Genomic DNA, 27,400 nt, shown 5'->3' with positions numbered 1-27,400 from the left:
TCAATTCACCAAAAGAAAAGAATCGATCAAAGAAGAATCAGCAGTCTTCAAAAGACTTAAGCATGAGTGACAGATTAGGAGTGAAAAGAGGTGCAGATCCATTTACATGAATGAATAATTGATCCAAATTCCATGGAGGTCATTTCAGTTCAGGCTCCCTTTAAAGTGGAGCTTTGAGGAAAAACACCCATATCAATAAAAACCCTTTAAGATTTATTTGCTGACCTCACTGGTCATGCGTCATGCGTGTAATTAGCGGCTCAGGCTTAATAATAAAGACAATAAAGTGGTGTGTAATTATATTGTCTTTCTATAAAACAGCTTCATGAGGTGGTCTGGATGATGGGAAGTACCTTAAAAGTATAGAAAGAGATGAGATCATTGACTTAAATGATGAAATTATCCATGAAGATGAAGAGGAAGCATATACAGGAACACTGGAGTGAATTAAGACAACAAGAGTAGTTTATTTTGAGCATTAAAAGAGGCACAGACATATAAAAATATAAATACATATAAACATCGTGTATTTTAAGGGAAATGCAGTCATGCTTTCAGGTATCATTTCAATCAGCATGAGTTAAAGTACCATCAGAGTCTGTCAGAGTCCATTGTAGAGGGGTCTGCAGTGTGGCTCCAGTTTGTCTTCCAGGACGTAGTCTGGTCCACAGACCCAGGGGTCTCCCGTCTCCCATTGCCACTTCTGGAGCCGCTGTCTCAGGCTCTCCAGCACGGCGCTGTAGGACGGGTCCGATGCCAGGTTCTTTGTTTCCAGTGGATCCGTGCTGTGTTTGTTAATATGAAAGCATCATTAATATTTGTATCAAGACCCTGAGTCAAAAACACCTGCTAATAGAAACATCCTTGAGATTAACATAAGTTTCTGTCAGTTTTATTTAAATTAGACTTTTCTTTCAGGAAAATTGATACAATTTTATTTCTTTACTTCTTATTTGTAAAAAGTGAACATTTTATTTCTCAATTTTAAGTTTGAATTATGTTTATTTCTTTCCATTCTGAATGCAGTCAACTTTAAATATATTAAGGTTAAAATACATATTGTATGTAGGGGCTGATTGAATAAACTATTAATAAATGAAAATGTAATTAAGAACTGCCAGAATAACACAAAACATCTTAATGTACAACAAAGAAAACATTAAAAAAAGTCATGTTGACATTCAGATTTTATTGTTACCATGTTGCCCTCTTATCAGTAGCAGAAAAAAACACATTTAAGTGTTAATTTAATTTCATATTTAGGAGTCCTCTGTGTTTTGGACAGTTATGCAAATCATAGCATATTTAATTAGATAAATGCCCTATTTGCCATATTTTTCCAATGCATGTGAAATTTTGATTTATAGGGACTTTTATTTGACAAACAGGTTTCTACTTTCCTGAAAACTACATAAAAGAGGCAAAAAACCGTGAGACACTGTGTTCGACATGTTAAAAAGCGACATGTCACCACTGGGATTTTAGACCACTCTTCATCTGTGATGCTCTCCGTGTGTTAAAGGCTTTTCTGCACACTACCTGATGTTTTCCTCCAGAATCTGAATTTGGTCCCAGTGGAGACATGCAGAAAGTTTGTCAACAATAAGAACTACTTGACTGCTGTGTTGGCAAATAAAGACTTTTCCACTGAATAACTAGAAATAGAGAAGAGAAATGGTCGTTTAATTTCAGAAACAATCTTTTTCAGACCTCTGTCACATGCATCTTTGTCATTTCCAGCTAGAAGAAACCTGTCGGTTTTAAATATTTTCAGTCTAAATCTCAATTTGAAAAGGATATGAGTAATTTTTGGCTTATTGCTTTTATGTATCTTTAAAAAAAATCCTTATTGTTCTTTTGATGTGTAAAAGTGCTTTTTAGGGGTTTTAAAGTTATTTCTTAAATACTTACATGCAAAAGTGAGGTGAATCCTAATTAAAAATCTAGTTATATTGCAAAGCGGCTAAGCTTCTCACAGCTAATCCATGGTTTGTATGCAAATATCTGACATCAGCTCTAATCCTCTTTTGACATTTTCGTTGTATTACAATCCAAAAACAGAAAAAAAAACTATAATCTGATAAAGTTATGTTTGATCACGGTCGAGCAAAGGAAGTAGGGAAACTCCTAATGATCATTTGCTAAACTCATTTATCTGTCAAATTTTTGAAGTCTTGGTTAGTCATTTAAATGATGAAAAATGACCATCGCAGTTCCCCGGAGTCGAAGATGACGTCTTCAAAAACCAACAGGCCAAAACTAAGACATTAAGAGCTGCAGATGAATAATAACCAGCGTCTGAACGTACCCTCTGCTTTCTTTGGACTTATCTGGAGGGTGAGACAGTGAAGAGAGATACATGTGGGGAGACAAACAATGAGATGGACCCAACTAGATGAGTCTCCAAAGCACACTTTATGTTGAGTTTATCTCTGAATGAAAGCCACAGAAACAACATCATAAACATTGTTTCTTTGGGAGAACGACAGCAGGAGTGTTTACCAGCAGCTTCCTCTTTTTCCACTTGTCACCGTGCTTTAAGTTTTTTGTTTTAAACGTCACATTTTGGCAATTAACTAATCATTTGAAAGGTCTAAATAGGTTAAATATGTGCAGAACCTTTAAGAACCTGTTACTCACTGATCATATAACATATTCACTACATTTTTGGCCTGTTCTGATCCTGGGAAACATAGACCTTGTAGGCATTGTTTTAATGTCCTATTTCCCATTCTGAGGATGAAAATGTGATCATCTTTTAGTTGTTTTTTTTCCCTTCACGGTTGCAGTTTTTGGCCTCGTTATCAATAATCATTAATTAATCTGCAATGAATCTGTAGATTTTGTCACATCCACGAATTAGGGTCAAGTGTTGCAGTTGTGAGGATCTTCTAACACATTCACCAAATGTAGCTGTAACTAAAATTTCATTGTGAATCATCACAGTGAGGATACACAAAGGTAAAAAATGTCTGTAGGTGTTACAGACCTGATGTCATACAGCTCCCAGCGCTCTCTGTAGTAATACTGATCCAGGCTTTTGAACCAGTGTGTCGGCTGAAGCAGCCTCGTGCGGTTCAGAAGGTCCTGAAAGGTGGGCGACACGTACAGATCCTGATCGATGGGGAAGGGCATGCGGTAGTGCAGGTTGTGAAGAAGGTGATACGCCCCCAGGTGAACAGAGCGAGTTGGGTAGTACATGGTTACCTGAAATCAAAATGAGAGTACAGCTGTCAGGGCCTGAGATTCACTCATGAGCGTATCTGTGAGCGGCTGTGAAGCCCTGACCTCGTGCAGGGACTGGCTGGAGAAGACTGTGTGCCAGCTGCTGGGTTCAGAGACCAAAGCAGGCAGTAAGGAGCGCCCAGTGAGGAGGACCTGTGTGGCAGGGCTGCCAGGAAGACTGTAGGAGGGGTAAGAGACCGAGAACCAGTCCAGAATGGTGGGAGTGATGTCTGCCGAAAAAAAGAAAACGATGAAAAGACACGATGACCGACATCTCAAAAGGTAAACACTGCACTGTGCAAAAGTCTTGAGCCATCCCTCGTGTCTTTACGTTCTGCTCTGGTCTCTGGTCAGTTCTGGTCTTAATCAACAGTTCTCCAGGTTTTCTGAAGTTCTTTCAAGATTTTTTTTTGGACATTTCCTGCTCAGTTTCGTCCAGTCGCTAAACTTAATCATTTTCAGTGGATTGTTTGTTTTTGTTGCTTAAGCTACTCAACTCTGACCTATGAATCATTTAAGCATAAAAAAGGCACAGAGACAGAGAACGGAACAAAAGGCAGCTGACATCCAAAGAAGAGCTTGGAGTGTCCTTCAAGAAGCCTGGAGAACTATTCCTGAAGACTCCTTAAAGAAAGGACAGAAAACTTGTCTCAGAGGGTTCAGGCTGTGTTGGAGAATAAAGGAGCTCAGACCAGATACTGACTTTCAAACTTGTCAGAATTGTAGAAACTTTCTTATTACCTTATATATTGTGTTTACATCCATGTTTGCACATGTTTCAATAAATCTCTGCACCGTTTCCTATGAAGAAATACAAAGTGGCGCAAGATGTTTTCACAGTATCACATCTGCTCAGAATTAGCATGTTGTTTTCATTATTTCATTAGGCGATTTCCATCTGTACATCATTCAAAGAAAGCCACGTATCTCCACATATTTCTTATTTTCATTTTGAACATTTTAGAAGATTTAGAAGATTTCCCTTCCTTTCACAACAAACACACCATTTAAAACCTTGATTGTAATCACAAAGCTTAATCCCAGCTGTGTCATCTCAGAGATAAATGCTTTTCACAGCACAACAATATATCATGTAAAATTAAAAGCATCGATTCATTACATGATTACAGCCTGCTCATTGTGTTTTAATTATCTTCTGTCAAAATCTGTTGCAAATTTGAGTACTTAATGGTTCTGAATAAATATTCATCTGCTATTCGTATGAATCATTTCAGTGGATCTTGTTTTGAGGTCTTCTGCTACGTTCAATCTGCCTCTTGTGGCCGTTTAAGCGGATCAGATAAACAAACTGACCTCCCAGCTGTGCTACGTCTTAGCTGAACTGCAGACAACCTGTTTTTTTTAATACATGAAAAAGGTTTGGGAACTAGTTTTCTAATCACTTAACTGGAACCTGCAGCTAATCTTGCTCAAAACGAGTGGCTGCCAGACTTTAGGTTGTTTTTACAACAACCGAGGTCTTCCATGAACATGTGAAGATGAGGATGTGACTCATGCCATGTGCACTAATGCACCCTGAATAATCATCACAGATGTTTGCGTTTGAACTGTGTGCTGATAACAAACTGGACAGCATAGAGGACACTTTGTCTATAATTTCCAAAATTAAAGTTCAGATTAATAATCATGCGGGATGGTTTTTCTGTTCGCCCGAGTCCATCTTAAATTAACTCAGGCTCAGAGGAGGCGGCAGTTTTCAGACTCAATGCAGTGATTTCTGCTGGAGAACAGTGTGACTGAGGACCTAAATCACAAACATTTAAAGCAATACTCCAGAGTAGATTCAACCTGGGGTCATTTGAACCGTGATATCCAGCCAAGTAGCCCACCCGCAGTTTTTTCGATATTGGCTGAACATCAGCTGAGTTACTGAGTTATCCCGAATAGCTTCGTACAAGGGTTAATGGATCCTGGCAGTATCTCCAAAATTACCACACTAAAGCAAGGCTGCTCAATTTCTCCATTGATAAAATAATTTCACAACTCTACAACATAAAAATTCATAAAAAAAACATGTAGAATATAGCATATACTTTGTTGTCTACAGTAGTAGATCAACCCTCATCTTACTTTGAAGCTCCCAGCTCCCAGAAGTGACGTCGACGCAGCTTTAGCAGCAGAAAAGCTATCAGGCTTGTGTTGATAATAATAAACTCCTGGACTATTTTCAAACTTCCAAATGCATCGGTTTGTGAGTACAGACCATATTTGTACTACTGTAGAAGTTTGGTGTCATGGCATGTGATTTTAGTGTGGTAATTTTGGAGATACTGCCAGGGTCCGTCAGCGCTTGTACGAAGCTATTCGGGATAACTCAGTAACTCAGCTGATGTTCAGCCAATATCGAAAAAACTGCGGGTGGGCTACTTGGCTGGATATCACGGTTCAAATGACCCCAGGTTGAATCTACTCCGGAGTATCGCTTTAACATCGTTTTTCTTCTTTGTACTTTTCTTTCAATTCTATAAATGTTTTCATGATATTATGCATCATGTATATGATGAAATCGCCAATTTTTTTTTATACCAAAATCACATTTCTGACACTGATGCTAATCAGTCTAACTGGATTTTTAGCATTCAGCTCATTTTGTAGTCTTTGAAATTTGTTTGAGCCTTCAATGGTGGATTCTTACAGTCTTTCTGCCTCGTTATTTCTTACCCAGCAGGCTGACGTAGGCTTGGCTGCTGTTCCCCCACCGCTCCCTGTGCTCCGGAGAGGACACCAGCATGGGCTCCGCTGTGCCGGAGCGATACAGGTTGGTTCTGCCATTCGGGAAGGGGATACCATTATCTGAGCTGTAGATAATCAGAGTGTCGTTCTCATAACCGGCTTCTCTGAGTTCTTGAAGAACTAAACCGATACCTGCAGAGGAAATTTGCATCATCATCCTTTTGTGTTCTTCATCTTCATTATTGCATATGCGCAGGTGTCGTCACTCACCCTGATCCAACCTGCTGACGGTGGTGTACTGCGCAGCCAAGTCGGCTCGTGCTGCAGGTGTGTCCGGCACAAAAGGAGGAACCTGAAGACACGACATGAAGACGGGTCAAGCTCACACGAGTTTGCAGCTCTGTGTATTTCAGATGTACTTTACTACATTAAGGATTTCCTACATAATGAGGATGTTTTATAACAAAAGAAAACATGTAATCACCAACCTTTACTTGCTCTGGTGTGTAATATACTGGTGTCCAGTCAGGGATTCTACCCATCCCTACTTCTCCATTCCCAAACTTCTCACAGAAAGCTCCATACTGGGGCTGCGAATGGCCACATCGGTGCGTGTCGTGGAAAGCAACATAAAGAAAAAATGGCCTCTCCTCCTCGCTTATATTCGCACTGTTGCCTTTTCTCTTTTCTCTTTCTTGCCTTTGCTCAAAAGCCTCTTCTTTGTGAGTCTGGAAAAACTTGCGGACCAGGAGTTTGATTCTGGTGATGTTCCTCCCCACTTGGAGGACAGAGTTATTTTCTTCTGTGTAGGCAAAATCAAACGGGAAAACGAACCCAGGACCGACGTGCTTTTTTCCAATTATACCTGAGACAATCGGGCAAAAAAAGAGAGATGGAGAAAAGTTGACAAAAAGCAGGAGTGTGTGTGAGCGAAGACATAGAACTGATTCTTTTTCCTTTTTATTTACCTGTGTGTACATCTGCCTGGCTGAGCAGCAGCGGCAGACTTTGCACGCCGTCAAACGAGTTGAAGTGATGAACCCCTTGATGAAGGCCGTACATGCCGTTCTGATGCTGAAAAAACAGGAGAAGCACATTTCAACACCTTCATGTCCAAACTAAAAATATCCGTACGAGCATGGGTCTTACCTGTGGCAGGCCGGTGAGGATGGCGGAGCGGCTGGGGGAGCAGCTGCTGACAGATGTGAATGCGTTGCTGAACACCACGCTGCGCTGGGCCAGGGAGCGCAGATGGGGGGTGTGGACCACTGAATTGTTATAAACATCTGTTTCAAACCCTGCATCATCAGCTGGAAAAGGAAAAGACAAAAACTCATCAGGATAGGTCTTATACAACATGACATCAACGTGCTTCTGAGCAGCTTCTTCTCTTCTTAGAAGCACCGCTGGGAGATGAAGCCTGGCACCATTTCATCCCAGCGGTACGGGATGGGGTCAGACCAGTTAACCTGCAGTGGGGAGCTTTTGTCTTCCCCCTGTGGCAGTAAGAGTAATTACACTACTACTATGACATGCATATGACACAGCTGCAGTAAATGTAAAAGCTGCAAATCAACTATAAATATTTGACGACTTGTTCAAGAGCATGACTGGTCTTCTTTCAGCGTGCTGTAATCAGGATAAACCGCAGTGATTGTATGCCTCTGAGTGCAGTTTATTTCTGTTTGCATTATCAAAAACTTCTCTTGGACGCCTCCAAGGTTTTTTAAAACCATTCTGCATAAATCCTTGTTTTCAAAATTAAGTAAAGACTTCAGGTACACACAGAAACCTGTGTATCTGTGTGTTTGTATGACTTTCCATTCATGAACAGAGCATAAAGTTTAATGTCTTGGCATTGATGGGTTTGACTTAGGATTGATTTTATTGTTTATATGGATACAGAATGAAAAGAATGAGAAGCAGCTTTCAACAGTAGTGAGGCAACAAAAGTGCTGTTAAATTTGTTAAAGATTTTGAGGGTACGTGCTATATGAATTTGTCAGGGGTTTGGTTACTTAGTTTACATTGTGGTGGTGATTGTTTGATATTTCGGGTCATTCTGGGACTCTGTGGCAAGAGATTCAAATCAGAGTTTATCTAATTTTGCACATATCAGATCAGAGTCATGCATTAAAGGAATATTGAATGAATGAAAACTTTTATTGCGGACTCAATGTTCCATAAAAAACACATACAACACATAAAACAGACAGTACAACACAAACACCAGGTAATTAGGACACAAACACATACAAACATCTATACCAGTGCTTCCACATTTCAGAGAAGTATCTCGTATCACTCTGCCTGGTATCACAGAGTAAAGATAAAATGGCATTGCTGGACCCAACAAGTCTACCCATAAATGCATACATAAAGTTCCTCAGCAGAGCATGAAAAGTGGGGACGTTAAAATTTACAAATAAAGTGCTAGCACTTGTCCATCTTGGTAGCTTCAGAAAAATCCTAAAGGCATCATTATATGCCACCTGCAGCTTCTTCAGCTTACCTGCATGGTATTTACACCATAGGTTTGCTGTATAAAAAGGAGTGCAGTAGGCTCTGAAGAGATTGACCTTAACTTCATCTGTGCACATATGGAACCTGCGTGCCAACATATTAGCTTGTGCATACAATTTACGACACTGACGCTGGATATCTTCATCATCACACAGGTCATCAGTGATGATGTGACCCAGATACCGCACTTTACTCACTACATCAAGGGAGCCGTTTGATAAAGAAAACAAGGGAAAGTTTTGTTTTTGGTCCTCCTTAGTTCTCACAATAACAATTACACTTTTTTTATGATTGAACTTGATGTCAAATAAAAGTCCATATCTGGAGCACACATTAAGCAATTGCTGTAGCCCAGCACTATATGGGGACATAATAACCAGGTCATCAGCATAAATGAGATGATTAATTATCCTGTCACCCACCATACACCCAGTTTTACACTGCTTAAGATTTTTGGATAGATCATCCATATATACATTGAATAAAACCGGGGATAGAATACCACCCTGTCTCACCCCATTAGTTACATAGAAGGGTGTAGATATACTACCACCCCATCTTATTTGCATGGTTTGATTGATATACCAGAATTGCAGGATCCTAATCAGGTAGGATGGTGTACCTCGCTGTTGAAGTTTGCGATATAATTTCCCATGGTTTATTCTGTCAAAGGCCTTAGAAGCATCTAAAAAGCACAGAAAAACAGTAGAACTATGTCTTCTGTACTTGTTTATGATTTCTTTGAGAGCATAGATACACTGGTCAGTTCCAAGTTTGCTCTTAAAGCCAAACTGGTTGTCTGTGGTTTCAACATAATCACTGAGCCTAACTAAAATAATCATCTCTACCACCTTAGAAATAATGCTAGCCAGAGCAATCGGCCGGTAATTATCTAATATATGATAATATATTTATTTCTATTTGTATTCGACATTCAGCGTAAATTTTTGCCATTACATCTTCCCAGCTTGAAGCTTTTTGACTGGTACTGTGTGCACTGCAGCAGCCTTACTGTGTGGATTTTGCATGTTTTTGTGGCTGTGGGTTTTCTCCAGGCCCTCAGATTTTTTCTCTTCCAGTACGCAGATTAACACTCATGCAGTATAAATGCCAGTTTGTTTTCCACCACAATGTGCCGTAAATCCAGTAAAATTCTGAAAACTTTCATCAAACTACCAAGACTAAAGACTTTACCCATATTAAACACTTAATTAAAGTGTCCAAAGCTGTAAATAATGCACTCTTGTGATGTTTAATGATGTGTTCATTTAACTTCATCAGCATTTTGGCTTTAAATCATGTTGCTGATTAACTGCAAAGCTTTATACAGAGAGTTGTTTCTGGTAACATGAGCTCACAGACTGACAGAATAACAGGAGCACGTCTGTAAACCAGCTAAAACCTGAATGAATTAGGGTTTGTTGCAGCACAGCTGAATTAGTTTTAATAAATTTACATTTAGTTTAACCTCCCGGTCACACTTTAAAGGAAAGTTGAAGTATCAAAGTCACTTTCTTACCACTGAACAGCGATGGAAACGTTTACTCACCAATTATTAGAAGTACGTTTCTTCTTTTTGACACCACAATGCAACAAGATGCTACAATGAGAAGAAACACCTGAGACAGCATGATTATCTTTTCAACTGAGCGGAAACCCAATTAAAAGGGGGGGAGTCGCTAAAATGATTAAACATGAAGGTTTACAACGACGCTGCCCGTCGGTAAACAACAGCGGTCACGATTCAAACCTCTTCCTGAAACAACTGAAGCCCCGCCCATATGCTGCCGTGTCACGTGACGGCGGTCACATGAGGCGAGAGAAACAGTTTCTCGCGACTCACAAGCGGAACCTACCAAATTTTGGGAAGTGGTTTCAACACCAGGAGAATCACAGCCGCGCCGATAAATGATTCCAAGGAGGAAGACTTCACATCTTCTGGCACGCTGGTCTGTTCTGTTCTGTTCTGTTCTAGAGTTTAGTCCGTCATATTCTGTCCTATTATTTTCTATTATTTAACTCTGTTACTTCTTTATTTTATTCTGTGTATTATTTTCTATTCCAGTCACGATAAGAACTGTTTTAGTCCGCTCCAAACCCCAAAGTTCGGGTATGGTTATAATATTATTATGCGATCCATAATTTAGACACATCATCAGAGCACGTGGCAGATCAATAAGACAACTCATTGTGAGATAGGGCTGCTGTTTGCTCACATAACAAGATTTCTGGTGGCTGTTTTCAGGGAGTTTTATGTCTGTTAGGTGAATGTAAGAAACGCTGTGGACGCTGTGGTAGCCTGTGTATGCAAAGCACCGACCTGTCATGTGATTATCACACGATTGTCAAGAGTCACACACCTGAAGTTAACAGTAACTAAAAGGCTTGTAGGTTTAGCTTGTTTTCCATCACACACAGATCGCATGCGTCCGACTGAAGACATGAAGTCCACCCGCACTGAAGTAATGCAAACATGCGAGCTGACACATGCCTGCACTCAGAGCATCTTTGTTGGGTTTTCATGACTGCTGAACGTCTCAGGGGGGAAACTAAACCAAAGACTCCAAAGCTGATGAGATTTAAAACAGAGGAGGAAACTTAACCAGCCCACGTAAGTGCCTTTTATTCTGTGGTCCCACTCATCATGCACACATTTTGTATGTGTTATATATCATGTTTGTGCATGCAGTTGCTCTTCACCTCTTGTGTGGTGGGATGGATCGGACTGTTGGGAGAGGTGAGTGGGTCCGGGGCTACTTCTCTTATAGCACCCTGAAGGCCTGGCTGCCCATCCTCTCCTGGTTGCCCAGGTACCGGCTGAAGTACCTGCAGATGGACCTCCTCGCTGGCCTCACTGTTGGGCTGACGACGGTACCACAGGCGCTGGCTTACGCTGAAGTAGCAGGCCTTCCTGTGCAGGTGAGTCCCAGCTCATCTTTTCATGTGCTGGAGTCAACTTTTATTTCTTTTCTTGATAATTTCATTGTGATTTTACATTGTACAACAGTTTTATTGTAATGTTTTCATTCTTATGTATTTGTCATTAACAGAATATTGATCTACGACTCTTTAAAACAAAATGCCGAATGTTGTCTGTTTCCAGCCTCTAAAATGTGACATTTTGCTGATGTTTCTTTTCTCTTTTATAGGGTTTTGTGTTGAGTGCTTGAATTTCACTTCACTGACTGAATGATTGAGAAAAAACACCCTTACAAACATACGTCTTTGAAAAGGACGAGATAATTGCACAGTGATGAAAATGATCATCAGTCCCAACTCTTCTCAGTCTTTAATCTAAATTTGTTTTTGTCTGCAGTGTGGACTCTACTCTGCCTTCATGGGCGGGTTCATCTACACCCTCTTGGGTACCTCTAAGGACGTGACATTGGGTCCCACGGCCATCATGTCCCTCCTGTGTTTCTCTGTGGTCGGGGGGCAGCCACACCGAGCCGTGCTGCTCACCCTCCTCTGTGGACTCATCCAGGCTTTGCTGGCGTTACTCAGATTAGGTGAGATGAGCTGCTGCTCAGGTCACGCTGAAATCTTGTGAATCCAATTTTGGTATTTTTTCTGGATTGAGTTAAAAACTTAATGTAGACCTGATAGTACTAAAATCTGCAGGGTGAACAATGAAGGAATAAGAAAAAAAAAAACGTTTTTGACAGAAAAATATTATCTTGTACTTATTTAAAATGAGAAGCACCTCCGTCACATCTACAGTCAACTTCTGCTGCTTAATGCACACGATGAACTCATTCTATGTTTTTTTTCTTGTCTTCTGAAGGCTTCCTGCTGGACTTTGTCTCTTACCCTGTGATAAAAGGCTTCACTTGTGCGGCTGCTGTCACCATCGGCTTTGGCCAGGTCAAAGTGAGGTTAAACACATACACTCCATGACAGCGTCAACAAAAACAGCAGCACATAAATCCACAGGATTTCAGATGTTGGGCAGTTTGGGGCCTCTGTTGTCACATATGCTCTGGATGTTAATACTGGGTGAAGTCCAGTCCTGCAGCTCAACTGTTTTACATGCTGCTGGAAGGCTGAGTCTCAGATCAGTTGACGCTTATTCCCCATCATGCAACCTTTTGGGTTAGCAGTGCAGAAGTTTGTCAGTGTTATGCATAGAAACTGAAATGTTTTTAAAGGAGTAACTTACTGATGTGGTTTGGAAATCACTCTGAAGTCGTTCGTAACGTCAGTGGATTTCTCTGCTGCTCTTGTTTGTAGAATATTCTGGGAATCCGGGATGTTCCCCAGCAGTTCTTCCTGGAGGTTTATTACACCTTTTATAAGATCCCAGAGGCCAGAGTAGGAGATGTGGTCCTGGGCCTGCTTTGTCTGGCTCTGCTGATCATGTTGATGTTTATGAAGTCGAGTCTGGACTCTGACAATGACCTCATCTACACCAGAGTGGCCAGGAAATTCGTGTGGGCCATCGCTACCAGTCAGTACCTGTCTCGCACAGACGATAGCGTAACACCTGGTGCATTATTGTTGCTTTTTACAAAGCTTTGTTTGTTCTGTTTCCTGTCCTGTTAGTGCGTAATGCCCTGGTGGTTGTGACAGCGTCCCTTGTAGCGTATTCCTGGGAAGCTTACGGTCATCATGTGTTCACAATCACTGGACACACCACTCAGGGATTGCCACCTTTCGCACCCCCACCCACCTCAGACACCACAGCCAACGGCACTGTTGTCTCATTTGGAGAGATTGTAGAAGTAAGGAGATAAATGAGGAGCTGAAACTTTCCCTTCCTCATAAAGTGCAGCTGAGCCAGCACTCTTCCTCTGTGTTTTATACAGGGCTTTGGAGGAGGACTTGCTCTGATCCCCTTCATGGGTCTGCTGGAAAGCATTGCTATTGCAAAAGCATTTGGTAAGTGGTGGCAGTCATGTTGATGATGTTGCTCTAATGAAGCTTCTGACAGCAAGCTACACTTATCCTGATGAACCCTTTTCACAATTTTTATAGAAAGGCTACAGCACACAAGCACATCACTGCTAAAAAGAAAAGGCTGTGTCATCACACTAACGGCTGATCTTATCTTCTCGTGTGCCCTCAGCCAGTCAGAATGACTACAGGATCGATGCCAACCAGGAACTTCTGGCAATTGGCGTGACCAACATCATGGGCTCCTTTGTGTCAGCCTACCCCGTCACCGGCAGCTTTGGGAGGTTTGTGTGCATGATTGTATCTGTGTGGAAGACAGTGGGTGAGCCTAAATGTAAAATATTTACTGTGTCCCGTTTTGTCTTTACTGCCAGGACGGCTGTGAACTCCCAGACTGGGGTTTGCACTCCAGCTGGAGGGATCATCACCAGTGAGTTCAACACTTAGAGCGCATCTTTTCTGCACTCTTGTGGCCGTCCTTGTTATTACAGTATATATTCCCCCCCCCCCCTTCTCTGTCTCTTGTTTCTGTTTCATTTTTCCCCTTTTAAGATAAAAAATGTTATCATAAAGGTTATAGATAAACATCAAGAACAGACTTTAGTTTAAGTCAGTAGATAACAAAACACCAAGATGGGGTTCAATTGAAACGGACAGGGCCCAGCCTGTGAATATAAAACATTTATTTTGCTTCACTTCTCCGTGCTGCTAACAGTCTGTCATGTATATGTTCATGCTTGTATCTCCTGAGTTTGTGAGTATTTCATGGCCATTCTGTAAATGTTTGCAGGTGTGATTGTGTTGCTGTCCCTGGCCTTCCTCATGCCGGCTTTCTACTACATCCCTAAAGCTTCTCTAGCTGCTGTTATCATCTGTGCAGTTGCTCCAATGGTGGACTACCGTGTCGTAGCAAATATGTGGAAGATACATCGTAGGTGTCTGCTACTAGTAGTAGTATTTTATTTAAGTTTGTCCTGCATGCATCTGTTTGTTTAATGGAAGTCGGGTGTGGATGTGTCCTCCACAGGGCTGGACCTGCTGCCTTTCTTTGTGACATTCCTGATGAGTTTCTGGGAGGTGCAGTACGGCATCATCGGAGGCATAGCTGTATCTGGAGCCCTGTTGCTTTACAGAATGGCCAGACCCCAGATAAAGGTACTATAGTAGTCTGTCTGTTGTGGGATCAAACACTGCTGTCATAAAAATAAACCTCCGTGTGAACCCTGTACATGCCAGAGCATGTGAACGGAGCGGAGCGTGCAAAATATAAGTTTGAATCTTATATGAATCAGATGTAAGAACAGCAAAAGAAATGATGTTGAAACTAAGTTCAAGTCATTGATGTTGTTGATTGTCTTAAAATGAGTGGTAAATATCATGTCCATCATGTCTGTCACATACAATTGACAGACAGATAATTATAATATTTTCATATGTATAAAAACCTGCACTCTGATTTATTTTGGACTTTGAATTAAATTCTGGATTCACAAAACTTTAAAAGTTGAATCACAACCATTTGATATTCTCATTTAACTAAACACAGAATACTGTTACTAATATATTACTGACATATGATGTTACATAAACGCTGATGTAGAATCTTATAAATGTTTAATTTAGGTGATATTGAGACATTCTCCAGTGCAGGGCAGCCAGTAATTATAGATATAACCGTGCTTTGAACAATGGATTTTCTTTTTCATCCTCGTCACATTTAAATCAAACCGACATCAGTTGTAGAAGCAGCAGAGTTACTCTCCCCTGCCAGCTGGTTTTGTTTTAACCACGTGCGTCTTTGTGTGCAGGTGTCTGACCACGGCGTGCTGGTGATGAAGTTGAGCAGCGGCCTTAATTTTCCTGCCACAGAGTACCTCAGTCACATCATACACACTCAGGCCCTGCAGGGTAAGGAAGTGTTTGTCTTGAAATAAAGTATGGTGACCTCTTCTCTTTCTTTTTCTCGTCTTTTACTCACCTGTCCTTCCAAACTTACCGTCTCTTCCTCAGTGTCACCTCCACGGTCAGTTGTGCTGGACTGCCATCACGTCAGCGTCATAGATTACACGGTGATCAGCGAGCTGAGGGACCTGCTGAGGCAGTTCAAACTGCGAGAAGTGCGCCTGGTGTTTTCTGGAGTGCAGGTGCGCCCACTCAGTCCTTACAGCTTTTTACAGAGCACTAAAGGAACACCTGGTAATTATCTTTTGTTTCTGTTTGCCCTCGTCTTCCCCCGTCCTTCAGCCCTCTGTTCTGAAGGTTCTCTTTGCAGCTGATCTGCAGGGCCTCAGATGTACCGACAGTGTGGATGAAGCGCTGCAGATGGAGTCAGAAAACATCCTCGAAGAATAGAATCAGAACTATCAAATCACAGTCTGGTACGACTTTAAAAGGTTCTAAACTCCCTGCAGTTGCTGATTATTGGCAGTAATGAGGTCCATTTGTCTGCTATCGAAGCACCAAGTTGCACTGAACATTTTACCTGCCAAACTTATGGGATCTAACACGACTTGGACATTCCATGGCAATGTTTGACCAGAAGTTTACCACAGAGTTGTGTACTGTAGCGTTGTCCATTTTGTATAAAAAGCACTGTGTTTATTTTTGCCAACAAAATCATTTTCTTTTTTACCAAGGACCAAAATTCAGTTTTTCAGAATAAGGACAGGCGATATAATTAATGAGCAGAGTGACGCTAACACAGTTATTTATCTTATAAAGTGAATGAAAGGGTACAGAAAAATAATGACTCTGTAGGGATGTTACATACAGAAATGTTAGTTTTCATATGCATTTGGCATTCATTTGGTTTTTAATGTTTGCTTGATCTGCCCAGGAAACCACCACATCCACCATCCACTGAAGAGCTTTGGTGCATGGTGAACAAAAATGGTGAAAGGAACTACAGCTACAGATATTATAAATTACACAAGACTGGAAAACAGAAAAGTGTCAAAACAGCTGGTGTCCTTAGCTGCTAAATATTTTTCAAACAACATTTGATGCAATTCAGTGGAACACAAAGACATTGCTCGTATTATTTGACATGAATATGTTTTTTTATGCTTAGCTGACATGTAACATGAGTTTAAAAGTGTTAAATAAGTAGTAAAAGAATATAATTGAACAAGCAAACACTACTTTAGTTAACTAAATGCAAACAAATAACTAAAATCATTAGAACCGAATCATTTCCCCACGAAAGAAAAGAGTGTAGAAGAGGTGAACATCTCAAACAACTCCCGTTGGATTGACCCAAAAAGAAGAAATGGAGGATTATGAAATTACTAAATTAAAGGCCAGATTTGAATCCCAATGAAATTCAGTTCAGTTCAATTCAGTTTTATTTATATGGCACCAAATCACCTCAAATCTCATCTCAAGGCACTTCAAAGATACAGTCCATGGTGATGGCAACAAGGAAGTCTATGCAAGAAAACACCCAAATATCTACAGCAGAGGGTGTTTTGTTGAAAAGAGATGTCAACACACTGACAGTAAGTTATTTCTGCTAAACAGCAACTGGATTCTTGGCAGTGTTTTCACCTAAATGACCTAAATGGAAAAAAAGAGTTTTATTTTGAACAACTCCTTCATTGTAATGCTCCCACGTACTCAAATGTTGTAAAAATTTCATAACTCTTGAAATAATGGAGTTAATGATTTATATTTTATATTGAAGCATAAATGGAAATGTTGAGTTTAAAGATATGCCAGACAGTGCTGCGATAAGAACAGAAATTCCACTACACTTGCAATCCAATAACTTTAATGTAGAAGATGAGAGAGTCAGCAGCTCTTGTTTATTATGTGCACTCCTTTGATTTGAAGACAAAAAAGTCAACTGGGTACAGAAAACCAAGGATCCCAACATATGTTTGCAGTTATTTAAAATGTAATCCTCTAAGATTAACAGTTAATGTGAAATAGGTGTTTTCAGTCAATGGTATAACACTCACAAGTGAGCGGCCCCTTGTCTTTTAACAAGAATTTATCAAAAACCTTTGCAACACGTTTGCAGAAGTGTTACTATGTTATCTTGGCATGAACAGAGGAAATGTCTGAGTGCTTCAGGAAAAGTGTAACCGGGCTCCAAAGTGAGTGGACCAATCCATAGTTAGACAGATTGTGTGCAAATATAGAAGATTCAGGACTTTTGCCACACCCCTCAATTTGAGGTATCCATCACATGGACAAACCAGGAGGATGTCAGAAAAATAACGTAGATGGATGAGACCAAAATAGAACTTTTTGGTTTAAATAAAAGGCATCCTGTGTGGAGAAAGAAAACACTGCTTTCAAACATGATAATCTAAAACTATCTGTGAAAACACGGTGATGGGAGTATCATGCTTAGAGCCTGTTTTGCTGGTCCAGGGTGGCTTGTCATTAATGATGGAACAATGAATTGTGAATCATACCGTGGAACTCTAAAGGGAAATGCCAATTAGTCTCACTGTGTCCTCAGAGTCACGCAGCGAGACGACAGCTCAAACCACAAAAGATGTTTAACCAAGGAAAGGTTAAAAGGAGTAAAGTTGATATTACCAACAGAAGCGTTGGAGATGAATGCAAAGCAAGCACTTCATGTGTGGAAAACCACCAGTTAAAGTTGAAGAGTTAAAGCTGAGTATGTGGTGTGGGGGACACACTAGGATAAAGTACTCAAAGTGAATGGAAGTTTAGCGCACTGGAGAAGTAGAGCAAATTCAGGAAAGTGATGTCATTCTCCCTCCGGAACCATTTCCCTGGGAATATTGGAAGTTGGGACACTATAACTTGCAAGCCTGTGGTGAACAAGGCAAGTGTTTCATGAACAATATGAGAGGGATTATCAGATAAAAGAGTGAGGAATTAACTGTAAGATTTAAGATTTCTTAAATTTGGCAAAATGACTGGTCAACCCACTTCTGAGACAATTTATTTTGTGGCTTCAGTCTCTTCTACCGTCTCTGTGATCTTTCAAGTTTTATTTATGATGACCTGTTATTCATTGGATGTCTGCAGTTTTTTTTCCAGTATATGGAAAGTTTTTAATGTTATTTCACAACAAACATGTGAGATAATCTTCATATTTCAACATTACAATAAAATATGTTGACTCATATGCTGCCACATCAACTTCAGACTGACCCCTCTACCAAGGTCCTTCCTTTCTGTTTCCTTCAAGTTACATAACTACTCCTTCCGCGAAAGTTGTATGATTTTACAACTATCACAGTCGTCGGCAACTTTAGGGCACTGATTACTTGATGAATAAGTAACCCTTGACATCAAATGAATCAGTGCTGCTTGTGACCTATTTACATATTTCACCAATGATCATACATCAGTGGAGGAAGGTACAAACTTGTGAAGACCATGAGGTTATCATTCTGTTGAACACTAATCAGGAACTACTACCATAAATACTATAATTATTTACTCAGATTTCTGCTGATGTGGCAGTTCTTTTTCCAGGTCAATTTTTTTTTTGTTGTTGCTTATATCCAACTTAAAAAAGATCAACTCCGCTTGTACTTTGCACACAGAAACAGGCGTATAAATTCTCACACTGTCGTTGAGCTTTTCAGTTTTTTGCACAGCAGCTTTGACTCTCAGTCTCTCCAGAGTAAGTACAGAAACCGGCAAAATTATGATTTTTATGTAACGAAAGGCAGCATTTTTTTTCAACACATTGCCTTTGTCTTGACCTGCTACTTTGTGTTTTAGATGGGGTCCATAATGGGACTGCGTCAGGGGATGTTTTTGCTCTTTTTGTATATTTTTACGAGAGGAACCTCAGGTAAGCTATTTGTTTGATTGAAGATGCAGAGGTGACAAATTAAATTAGAAATAATAACACTGACTCACTACAATGATATTCTTGAATCAGACAGATTTACTAGATGTGACATCTCTTGCAGGTAAAACCTTTCATTAGTGAACATAAAACTCTCCCAATATTTTACTCAGGGAAGCTTGTTTCCAGCTGTGACGCATGCCATAGGGAAGCCACCTGCTTGGAGTCACGAGGAAGAGGCGACGCTTTCGCCAGCGAAGCCTTCTCATGTTTCTGTAAAGATGGTTTTGTGGGCGATGGTCTTACCTGCTACGATACAAAAGTCTGTATCGACTCTTCTTGCTGTCGCCAAGGTTACAACTGGTCACCAGACTTTGGCTGTGCGGACATTGACGAGTGTTCCCTCCCAGACTCACCCTGCAATCCTCCTCAGATTTGCTCAAACACACCAGGCTCCTTTGAATGCCTGCAGCCTTCCCCCAGGACCACATCAGATGCCTCCTCTAAGTCTGTCCTGATCAGCTGTGGAAACATAGTCTGTCCTTCAGGCATGGACTGCATGAGCCACAACGGCATTGTCCAATGTGCTGATCCCTGTGAGCACTACACTCCACTAGATGATGACTGGCGTTCAACGAATAACACAAACAGTACTGTTGCACACTGTGATCAAAATGTTAACTGGCAGGGCTGGTATCGCATGTTTCTGGGGCACACCAGTGCTCAAATTCCAGAAAGATGTGTAGCTGAAAACAGGTGTGGGACCCATGTTCCCCTGTGGATCACAGAACCTCACCCCACACTGTCAGATAGAATTGTAAATCGTACCGTGTGTAGCGCTTGGTCAGGCTCCTGCTGTTATTTTGGCACACACACCATTAATGTCAAACTGTGTGATGGACACTACTACGTCTACAAACTTCAGAAACCCTCAACATGCTCTCTTGCATACTGTACAGGTATTGTTCAATTTCACATATCTTTATGCTTTTAGAACAAATCAATTTTTCTCATCAAATTTATTTATTTATTTCATGGAACATTCTAAAATCTGCACAATCTTAAAGTTAAATTCAAAGACAAAGTTTTTAATTGCTGTAGCATAATTAAAATGCTGGTTTCACTGTGAACAGAGGTAAAAGGAGGAAATCCTAAAGTTTCTGCGACCACGTCAAATCCAACACCGGAGCCCACTGTTACTAGCTCTGCCACAACAACAGCAGACAACAGCACAGACGTAGAGGGGCAGGTCCGCCTGGCCAATGGAGGAAACAGCTCCTGCTCTGGCAGGGTGGAGATCTTCCACCGTGGCCAGTGGGGGACGGTTTGTGACGATTCCTGGGACCTGGTTGATGCTCAGGTGGTGTGTAAACAGCTGGGCTGTGGCAGGGTCCTCTCAGCACCAATAAGTGCAACTTTTGGACAGGGCAGAGGACCCATCTGGTTAGACAATGTCATGTGCACCGGCAGCGAATCACAGCTCTCAGAGTGCCGCCACCAAGGGTTTGGATCTCACAATTGTGGTCACAATGAGGACGCTGGGGTCGTCTGTGAAGGTAAAATACAGACAAACTGTAAAACTTTTTATGAAATAATTGTTGTCAGGTTTCTAAAACTATCTTTAAACTGAGAAGTCCACGTTTTCTCCCATCAACATAAATGTGTCCCTTGTTTTGATTTCAGCTGCCTCACCAGTGAGGCTGGTTAACTCTGACAACCGCTGCTCTGGCAGAGTGGAGATCTTCCACCGTGGCCAGTGGGGGACGGTTTGTGACGATTCCTGGGACCGGAATGATGCCAACGTGGTGTGCAGACAGCTGGGCTGTGGAAGAGCTCGTTCAGCACCAATAAGTGCAGCTTTTGGACAGGGCAGAGGACCCATCTGGTTGGATGAAGTTAGATGTTTTGGAAGCGAATCATCAATAACAGACTGCAGACACTCAGGGTTTGGGGTCCACAACTGTGGTCATCAGGAAGATGCCAGTGTTGTATGTGAAGGTAAGTTCATTCACATTTGTTTGAAAATAATCTAAAAAAAATTGTTAAATCATTTACTCTCTACTTTAAAAACTGAAACACTGTGTTAAATGTAAATGAAAAGAGAATACAATGGTTTGGAAATTTCATAAACCAATATATTATTCACAATAAAACATACAGAACATTCAAAATGATGAAAGTAAGGCATTTTGCTATTTGATGAAAATATTAGCTCACTTTGAATTTGATGGTCCTGTGATTGACTGGCAACTTGTTCAGGATGTTGTTCCCTGCTTCTCACCCAATGGCACCTGGTGGATGGATGGATGGATGGATGGATGGATGGATGGATATAGAGGACGGATGAATGTGATGGCAGCAATATGTCTCAAAAAAGTTGGGACTGCGGCAACAAAAGGCTGGAAAAGCAAGTGTTAAAACATCAAACTTCTGAAGAAACATCTTGTAGCTGATTGGGTTAACTGGCAACAGGTCAGTAACATGACTGGATATAAAAAGAGTACCATGGAGAGGCAGAGTCTCTCAGACATAAAGATGCGCAGAGGATCTAGCCTAGCAAGCCAGACCCCTACAGCAAAAAGCTGTACAGGGGTCTAGTGACGCTGGATAGCAGTGTGAGCGGGACAAACGATTGTCTCTTAAGTTGCCTCTTTTCTCAACGCCACGCAATAGGATGGCAACAACCAATCAGAGCGTCGTCCCACCAACAGAGCAAGCTGGTAAATTAAACTTTTAAAGTACCCGGTGAGCAAAACTCCGAAAACGGCCTTTTTTTTCAAGAAAAACTTAAGTGCAGTTATTTGTCCGTCTCGCAAAGAAAATTTATATTGAAATCTTCTAGAGTCGCTGCCAAAGCCAACTCGAAAGACTGTTCGCTGGGCGCAGCCATTGTTTACCTCTCTCTGGAACTACACACTGAAACGTCGCACCTCTGTCGTCACTAGGTAGCCGAGTAGCCCGGCCTCCGACCCCGCTCCTCACGATTTGATTGGCTCGATTAAGTTTCGATTTTCAACCTTGCAAAACTACGATGGCCGACACGTGCAAACGCGCTGCAAACGGCGAAACAAATCCAACAGTAAAATGCTGCAAGAGAAAAATGGGGCAATCACAAAAACGACCGGAGCACACGCGCTGCAAACATCAAAACACATGCAAGACAGAAACGCTGCAAACTTCAAAACACAACGGAAGTTCGCCAGGCCACTAGGGGGTCTCGACCTGTGGGATAGGGGATATATATGGGAGATCTACCATATTAATGAAAGAGAAGAAAGTCAAAAGGTACGTTGTCATTTATGTCTTTTTTAAACACTTGGCCGTAATCTTTTGCCTTATTATAGAGACATAACTCCGCTGCTCTTCTATAATAAGGCAAAAGGTTACGGCCAAGTGTTTAAAAAAGACATAAATGACAACATACCTTTTGACTTTCTTCTCTTTCATTAATATGGTAGATCTCCCATAGTCGATCCCCTATCCCACAGGTCGAGACCGCCTAGTGGCCTGGCGAACTTCCTTTGTGTTTTGAAGTTTGCAGTGTTTCTGTCTTGCATGTGTTTTGGGGTTTGCAGCGCGTGTGCTCCGGTCGTTTTTGTTATTGCCGCATTTTTCTCTTGCAGCATTTTATCGTTGGATTTGTTTCGGCGTTTGCAGCGCGTTTGCACGTGTGAGGATCAGCAATCAGCAAAAAAATAAACTGTGTCTACAACTTGTGGAGCAATTTCAGAATAATGTTCTTCAATATAGGGATTTTGAATATTCTACCGACGACAGTGGAAAACATAACCAAAAGACTCAGAGAATCTGGAGACATCTCTGAGTGCAGGGGACACAGATGAGAATCAATACTCTATGCCCCTGATCTTCAGGCCCTCAGGCGCTCTGCATGAAAGCAGATACGATTCTGTCCTGAAAATCACTGGATGGGCTCAGGAACACTTCCAGAAATCATTGTCTGTGAACACAGCTCACCTGCCACCCACATATGAAGGTTAAAGCTCTGTCATGCAGAGAAAAAGCCACATGTGAACATGATCCAGAAACGTTGTCGTTTTCTCTGGACCAAAGCTCATTTAAAATGGACTGAGGCAAAGTGGAAAACTGTTCTGTGGTCAGATTAATCAAAGTTTAAATTTCTTTTTAAGAAATCATGGACGCCCTGTCCTCCTAACTAAAGAGGAGAGGGTCCATCTGGCTTATTGTCAGCGCTCAGTTAAAAAGTCTGCATCTCTGATGGTATGGGGGTGTTTTGGTGCCTCCAGAACTGACAGCTTGCACATCTGGGAAGGCTCCGTCAATGCTGAAAGGTACTTACAGGTTTTAGACTAACATATGCTCCCATCCAGACATCTTTTTAAGGGAAGACCTTAGACATTTCATTAAGACAATGTTAAACCGAAACAACAGCATGGCTTCGTAGTAGAAGAGTCCAGGTGCTGGACTGACCTGCCTGCAGTCCAGAGCTTTCACCACCTGAAAACATTTAAAATACATCAAAGAAGACCCAGAACTTCTGAGCAACTACAATCCTATTGGAGAAGAATGGGACATAATTCCTCTTCCAAAGGTCCAGCAGCTGGTCTCCTCAGTTCCCAGATGTTTACAGATGTTGTTAGAAGAAGAGGGGAGTGGTGAACTTTTTTGAGACGTGTTGCTGCCGTCAAATTCAAGATGAGCTGATATTTCTTAATTGAATAATAAATATTAGTGTTGCAGTTTCACAACATAACTAATCAAGTGCACTTAAAATGGTGACTTATTGAGTTTTGTGCCCAGTGATAAAACAAACATTGAGCTTTGATAAAGAGGACTCTTTTTGATGGCAGTGCTGACTGTGCTTTTACAGTGAAAACATTTTCTTTCAGTTCTACCAGAAATCAACAGCACAGTTTTGCCAACCACGCCAAGACCACAAACTTTTACCACTCAGGTGATGAGCAATGTCACTGCCACAACAACAGCAGACAACAGCACAGACGTAGAGGGGCAGGTCCGCCTGGCCAATGGAGGAAACAGCTCCTGCTCTGGCAGGGTGGAGATCTTCCACCGTGGGCAGTGGGGGACAGTTTGTGACGATTCCTGGGACCTGGTTGATGCTCAGGTGGTGTGTAAACAGCTGGGCTGTGGCAGGGTCCTCTCAGCACCAATAAGTGCAACTTTTGGACAGGGCAGAGGACCCATCTGGTTAGACAATGTCATGTGCACCGGCAGCGAATCACAGCTCTCAGAGTGCCGCCACCAAGGGTTTGGATCTCACAATTGTGGTCACAATGAGGACGCTGGGGTCGTCTGTGAAGGTAAAATACAGACAAACTGTAAAACTTTTTATGAAATAATTGTTGTCAGGTTTCTAAAACTATCTTTAAACTGAGAAGTCCACGTTTTCTCCCATCAACATAAATGTGTCCCTTGTTTTGATTTCAGCTGCCTCACCAGTGAGGCTGGTTAACTCTGACAACCGCTGCTCTGGCAGAGTGGAGATCTTCCACCGTGGCCAGTGGGGGACGGTTTGTGACGATTCCTGGGACCGGAATGATGCCAACGTGGTGTGCAGACAGCTGGGCTGTGGAAGAGCTCGTTCAGCACCAATAAGTGCAGCTTTTGGACAGGGCAGAGGACCCATCTGGTTGGATGAAGTTAGATGTTTTGGAAGCGAATCATCAATAACAGACTGCAGACACTCAGGGTTTGGGGTCCACAACTGTGGTCATCAGGAAGATGCCAGTGTTGTATGTGAAGGTAAGTTCATTCACATTTGTTTGAAAATAATCTAAAAAAAATTGTTAAATCATTTACTCTCTACTTTAAAAACTGAAACACTGTGTTAAATATAAATGAAAAGAGAATACAATGGTTTGGAAATTTCATAAACCAATATATTATTCACAATAAAACATACAGAACATTCAAAATGATGAAAGTAAGGCATTTTGCTATTTGATGAAAATATTAGCTCACTTTGAATTTGATGGTCCTGTGATTGACTGGCAACTTGTTCAGGATGTTGTTCCCTGCTTCTCACCCAATGGCACCTGGTGGATGGATGAATGGATGGATGGATGGATGGATGGATGGATGGATATAGAGGACGGATGAATGTGATGGCAGCAATATGTCTCAAAAAAGTTGGGACTGCGGCAACAAAAGGCTGGAAAAGCAAGTGTTAAAACATCAAACTTCTGAAGAAACATCTTGTAGCTGATTGGGTTAACTGGCAACAGGTCAGTAACATGACTGGATATAAAAAGAGCACCATGGAGAGGCAGAGTCTCTCAGACATAAAGATGCGCAGAGGATCTAGCCTAGCAAGCCAGACCCCTACAGCAAAAAGCTGTACAGGGGTCTAGTGACGCTGGATAGCAGTGTGAGCGGGACAAACGATTGTCTCTTAAGTTGCCTCTTTTCTCAACGCCACGCAATAGGATGGCAACAACCAATCAGAGCGTCGTCCCACCAACAGAGCAAGCTGGTAAATTAAACTTTTAAAGTACCCGGTGAGCAAAACTCCGAAAACGGCCTTTTTTTTCAAGAAAAACTTAAGTGCAGTTATTTGTCCGTCTCGCAAAGAAAATTTATATTGAAATCTTCTAGAGTCGCTGCCAAAGCCAACTCGAAAGACTGTTCGCTGGGCGCAGCCATTGTTTACCTCTCTCTGGAACTACACACTGAAACGTCGCACCTCTGTCGTCACTAGGTAGCCGAGTAGCCCGGCCTCCGACCCCGCTCCTCACGATTTGATTGGCTCGATTAAGTTTCGATTTTCAGCCTTGCAAAACTACGATGGCCGACACGTGCAAACGCGCTGCAAACGGCGAAACAAATCCAACAGTAAAATGCTGCAAGAGAAAAATGGGGCAATCACAAAAACGACCGGAGCACACGCGCTGCAAACATCAAAACACATGCAAGACAGAAACGCTGCAAACTTCAAAACACAACGGAAGTTCGCCAGGCCACTAGGGGGTCTCGACCTGTGGGATAGGGGATATATATGGGAGATCTACCATATTAATGAAAGAGAAGAAAGTCAAAAGGTACGTTGTCATTTATGTCTTTTTTAAACACTTGGCCGTAATCTTTTGCCTTATTATAGAGACATAACTCCGCTGCTCTTCTATAATAAGGCAAAAGGTTACGGCCAAGTGTTTAAAAAAGACATAAATGACAACATACCTTTTGACTTTCTTCTCTTTCATTAATATGGTAGATCTCCCATAGTCGATCCCCTATCCCACAGGTCGAGACCGCCTAGTGGCCTGGCGAACTTCCTTTGTGTTTTGAAGTTTGCAGTGTTTCTGTCTTGCATGTGTTTTGGGGTTTGCAGCGCGTGTGCTCCGGTCGTTTTTGTTATTGCCGCATTTTTCTCTTGCAGCATTTTATCGTTGGATTTGTTTCGGCGTTTGCAGCGCGTTTGCACGTGTGAGGATCAGCAATCAGCAAAAAAATAAACTGTGTCTACAACTTGTGGAGCAATTTCAGAATAATGTTCTTCAATATAGGGATTTTGAATATTCTACCGACGACAGTGGAAAACATAACCAAAAGACTCAGAGAATCTGGAGACATCTCTGAGTGCAGGGGACACAGATGAGAATCAATACTCTATGCCCCTGATCTTCAGGCCCTCAGGCGCTCTGCATGAAAGCAGATACGATTCTGTCCTGAAAATCACTGGATGGGCTCAGGAACACTTCCAGAAATCATTGTCTGTGAACACAGCTCACCTGCCACCCACATATGAAGGTTAAAGCTCTGTCATGCAGAGAAAAAGCCACATGTGAACATGATCCAGAAACGCTGTCGTTTTCTCTGGACCAAAGCTCATTTAAAATGGACTGAGGCAAAGTGGAAAACTGTTCTGTGGTCAGATTAATCAAAGTTTAAATTTCTTTTTAAGAAATCATGGACGCCCTGTCCTCCTAACTAAAGAGGAGAGGGTCCATCTGGCTTATTGTCAGCGCTCAGTTAAAAAGTCTGCATCTCTGATGGTATGGGGGTGTTTTGGTGCCTCCAGAACTGACAGCTTGCACATCTGGGAAGGCTCCGTCAATGCTGAAAGGTACTTACAGGTTTTAGACTAACATATGCTCCCATCCAGACATCTTTTTAAGGGAAGACCTTAGACATTTCATTAAGACAATGTTAAACCGAAACAACAGCATGGCTTCGTAGTAGAAGAGTCCAGGTGCTGGACTGACCTGCCTGCAGTCCAGAGCTTTCACCACCTGAAAACATTTAAAATACATCAAAGAAGACCCAGAACTTCTGAGCAACTACAAT

At 41.6% G+C, this 27,400-nt stretch overlaps 3 protein-coding genes across 3 annotated transcripts in view; 2 read left to right on the top strand and 1 right to left on the bottom strand.

Annotated features, from left to right (window-relative positions):
* Positions 1-433: 433 nt before the first annotated feature.
* Positions 434-10,193, bottom strand: sgsh (N-sulfoglucosamine sulfohydrolase (sulfamidase)). The gene is made up of 9 exons (XM_075463608.1): positions 9,992-10,193; positions 7,069-7,229; positions 6,888-6,993; positions 6,408-6,784; positions 6,190-6,271; positions 5,908-6,111; positions 3,289-3,455; positions 2,990-3,207; positions 434-785 (listed from the first exon to the last, which is right to left on the bottom strand). The coding sequence occupies exons 1-9, from the start codon at positions 10,071-10,073 to the stop codon at positions 602-604; spliced, it is 1,581 nt and encodes a 526-aa protein (XP_075319723.1). The 5' UTR covers positions 10,074-10,193; the 3' UTR covers positions 434-601.
* A 63-nt stretch (positions 10,194-10,256) lies between these two features.
* On the top strand, positions 10,257-18,178 carry slc26a11 (solute carrier family 26 member 11). Its single transcript, XM_075463607.1, has 15 exons — positions 10,257-10,391; positions 10,861-11,053; positions 11,132-11,361; positions 11,759-11,951; positions 12,227-12,312; positions 12,673-12,889; positions 12,985-13,163; positions 13,248-13,320; positions 13,508-13,619; positions 13,710-13,765; positions 14,126-14,266; positions 14,363-14,490; positions 15,144-15,243; positions 15,346-15,479; positions 15,580-18,178. The coding sequence occupies exons 3-15, from the start codon at positions 11,158-11,160 to the stop codon at positions 15,685-15,687; spliced, it is 1,731 nt and encodes a 576-aa protein (XP_075319722.1). The 5' UTR covers positions 10,257-10,391; positions 10,861-11,053; positions 11,132-11,157; the 3' UTR covers positions 15,688-18,178.
* A 1,468-nt stretch (positions 18,179-19,646) lies between these two features.
* Positions 19,647-27,400, top strand: part of LOC142379126 (scavenger receptor cysteine-rich domain-containing protein DMBT1-like) — a 33,984-nt gene continuing 26,230 nt past the window's right edge. The window contains exons 1-5 of the mRNA XM_075464263.1: positions 19,647-20,076; positions 20,251-20,673; positions 20,801-21,115; positions 23,986-24,417; positions 24,545-24,859. Coding sequence (XP_075320378.1) covers positions 19,668-20,076; positions 20,251-20,673; positions 20,801-21,115; positions 23,986-24,417; positions 24,545-24,859 — 1,894 coding nt within the window. The 5' untranslated portion in view covers positions 19,647-19,667. The remainder of the gene's footprint in view (positions 20,077-20,250; positions 20,674-20,800; positions 21,116-23,985; positions 24,418-24,544; positions 24,860-27,400) is intronic.

Source organism: Odontesthes bonariensis, chromosome 4, assembly GCF_027942865.1.
Source record: "Odontesthes bonariensis isolate fOdoBon6 chromosome 4, fOdoBon6.hap1, whole genome shotgun sequence".
Lineage (NCBI taxonomy): Eukaryota > Metazoa > Chordata > Actinopteri > Atheriniformes > Atherinopsidae > Odontesthes > Odontesthes bonariensis.
This window is presented reverse-complemented; position numbering and strand designations above follow the sequence as displayed.

Coding starts and splice junctions, on each gene's coding strand:
- sgsh (XM_075463608.1), bottom strand. CDS start 10,073: ATGCTGTCTCAGGTGTTTCTTCTCATTGTAGCATCTTGTTGCATTGTG. Junction 6,112..6,189: donor CGTCAGCAGGTTGGATCAGG/GTGAGTGACGAC, acceptor TTTCCTCTGCAG/GTATCGGTTTAGTTCTTCAA. Junction 3,208..3,288: donor CCAGCCAGTCCCTGCACGAG/GTCAGGGCTTCA, acceptor TTTTGATTTCAG/GTAACCATGTACTACCCAAC.
- slc26a11 (XM_075463607.1), top strand. CDS start 11,158: ATGGATCGGACTGTTGGGAGAGGTGAGTGGGTCCGGGGCTACTTCTCT. Junction 12,313..12,672: donor TCGGCTTTGGCCAGGTCAAA/GTGAGGTTAAAC, acceptor TCTTGTTTGTAG/AATATTCTGGGAATCCGGGA. Junction 13,164..13,247: donor CATTTGGAGAGATTGTAGAA/GTAAGGAGATAA, acceptor TGTTTTATACAG/GGCTTTGGAGGAGGACTTGC.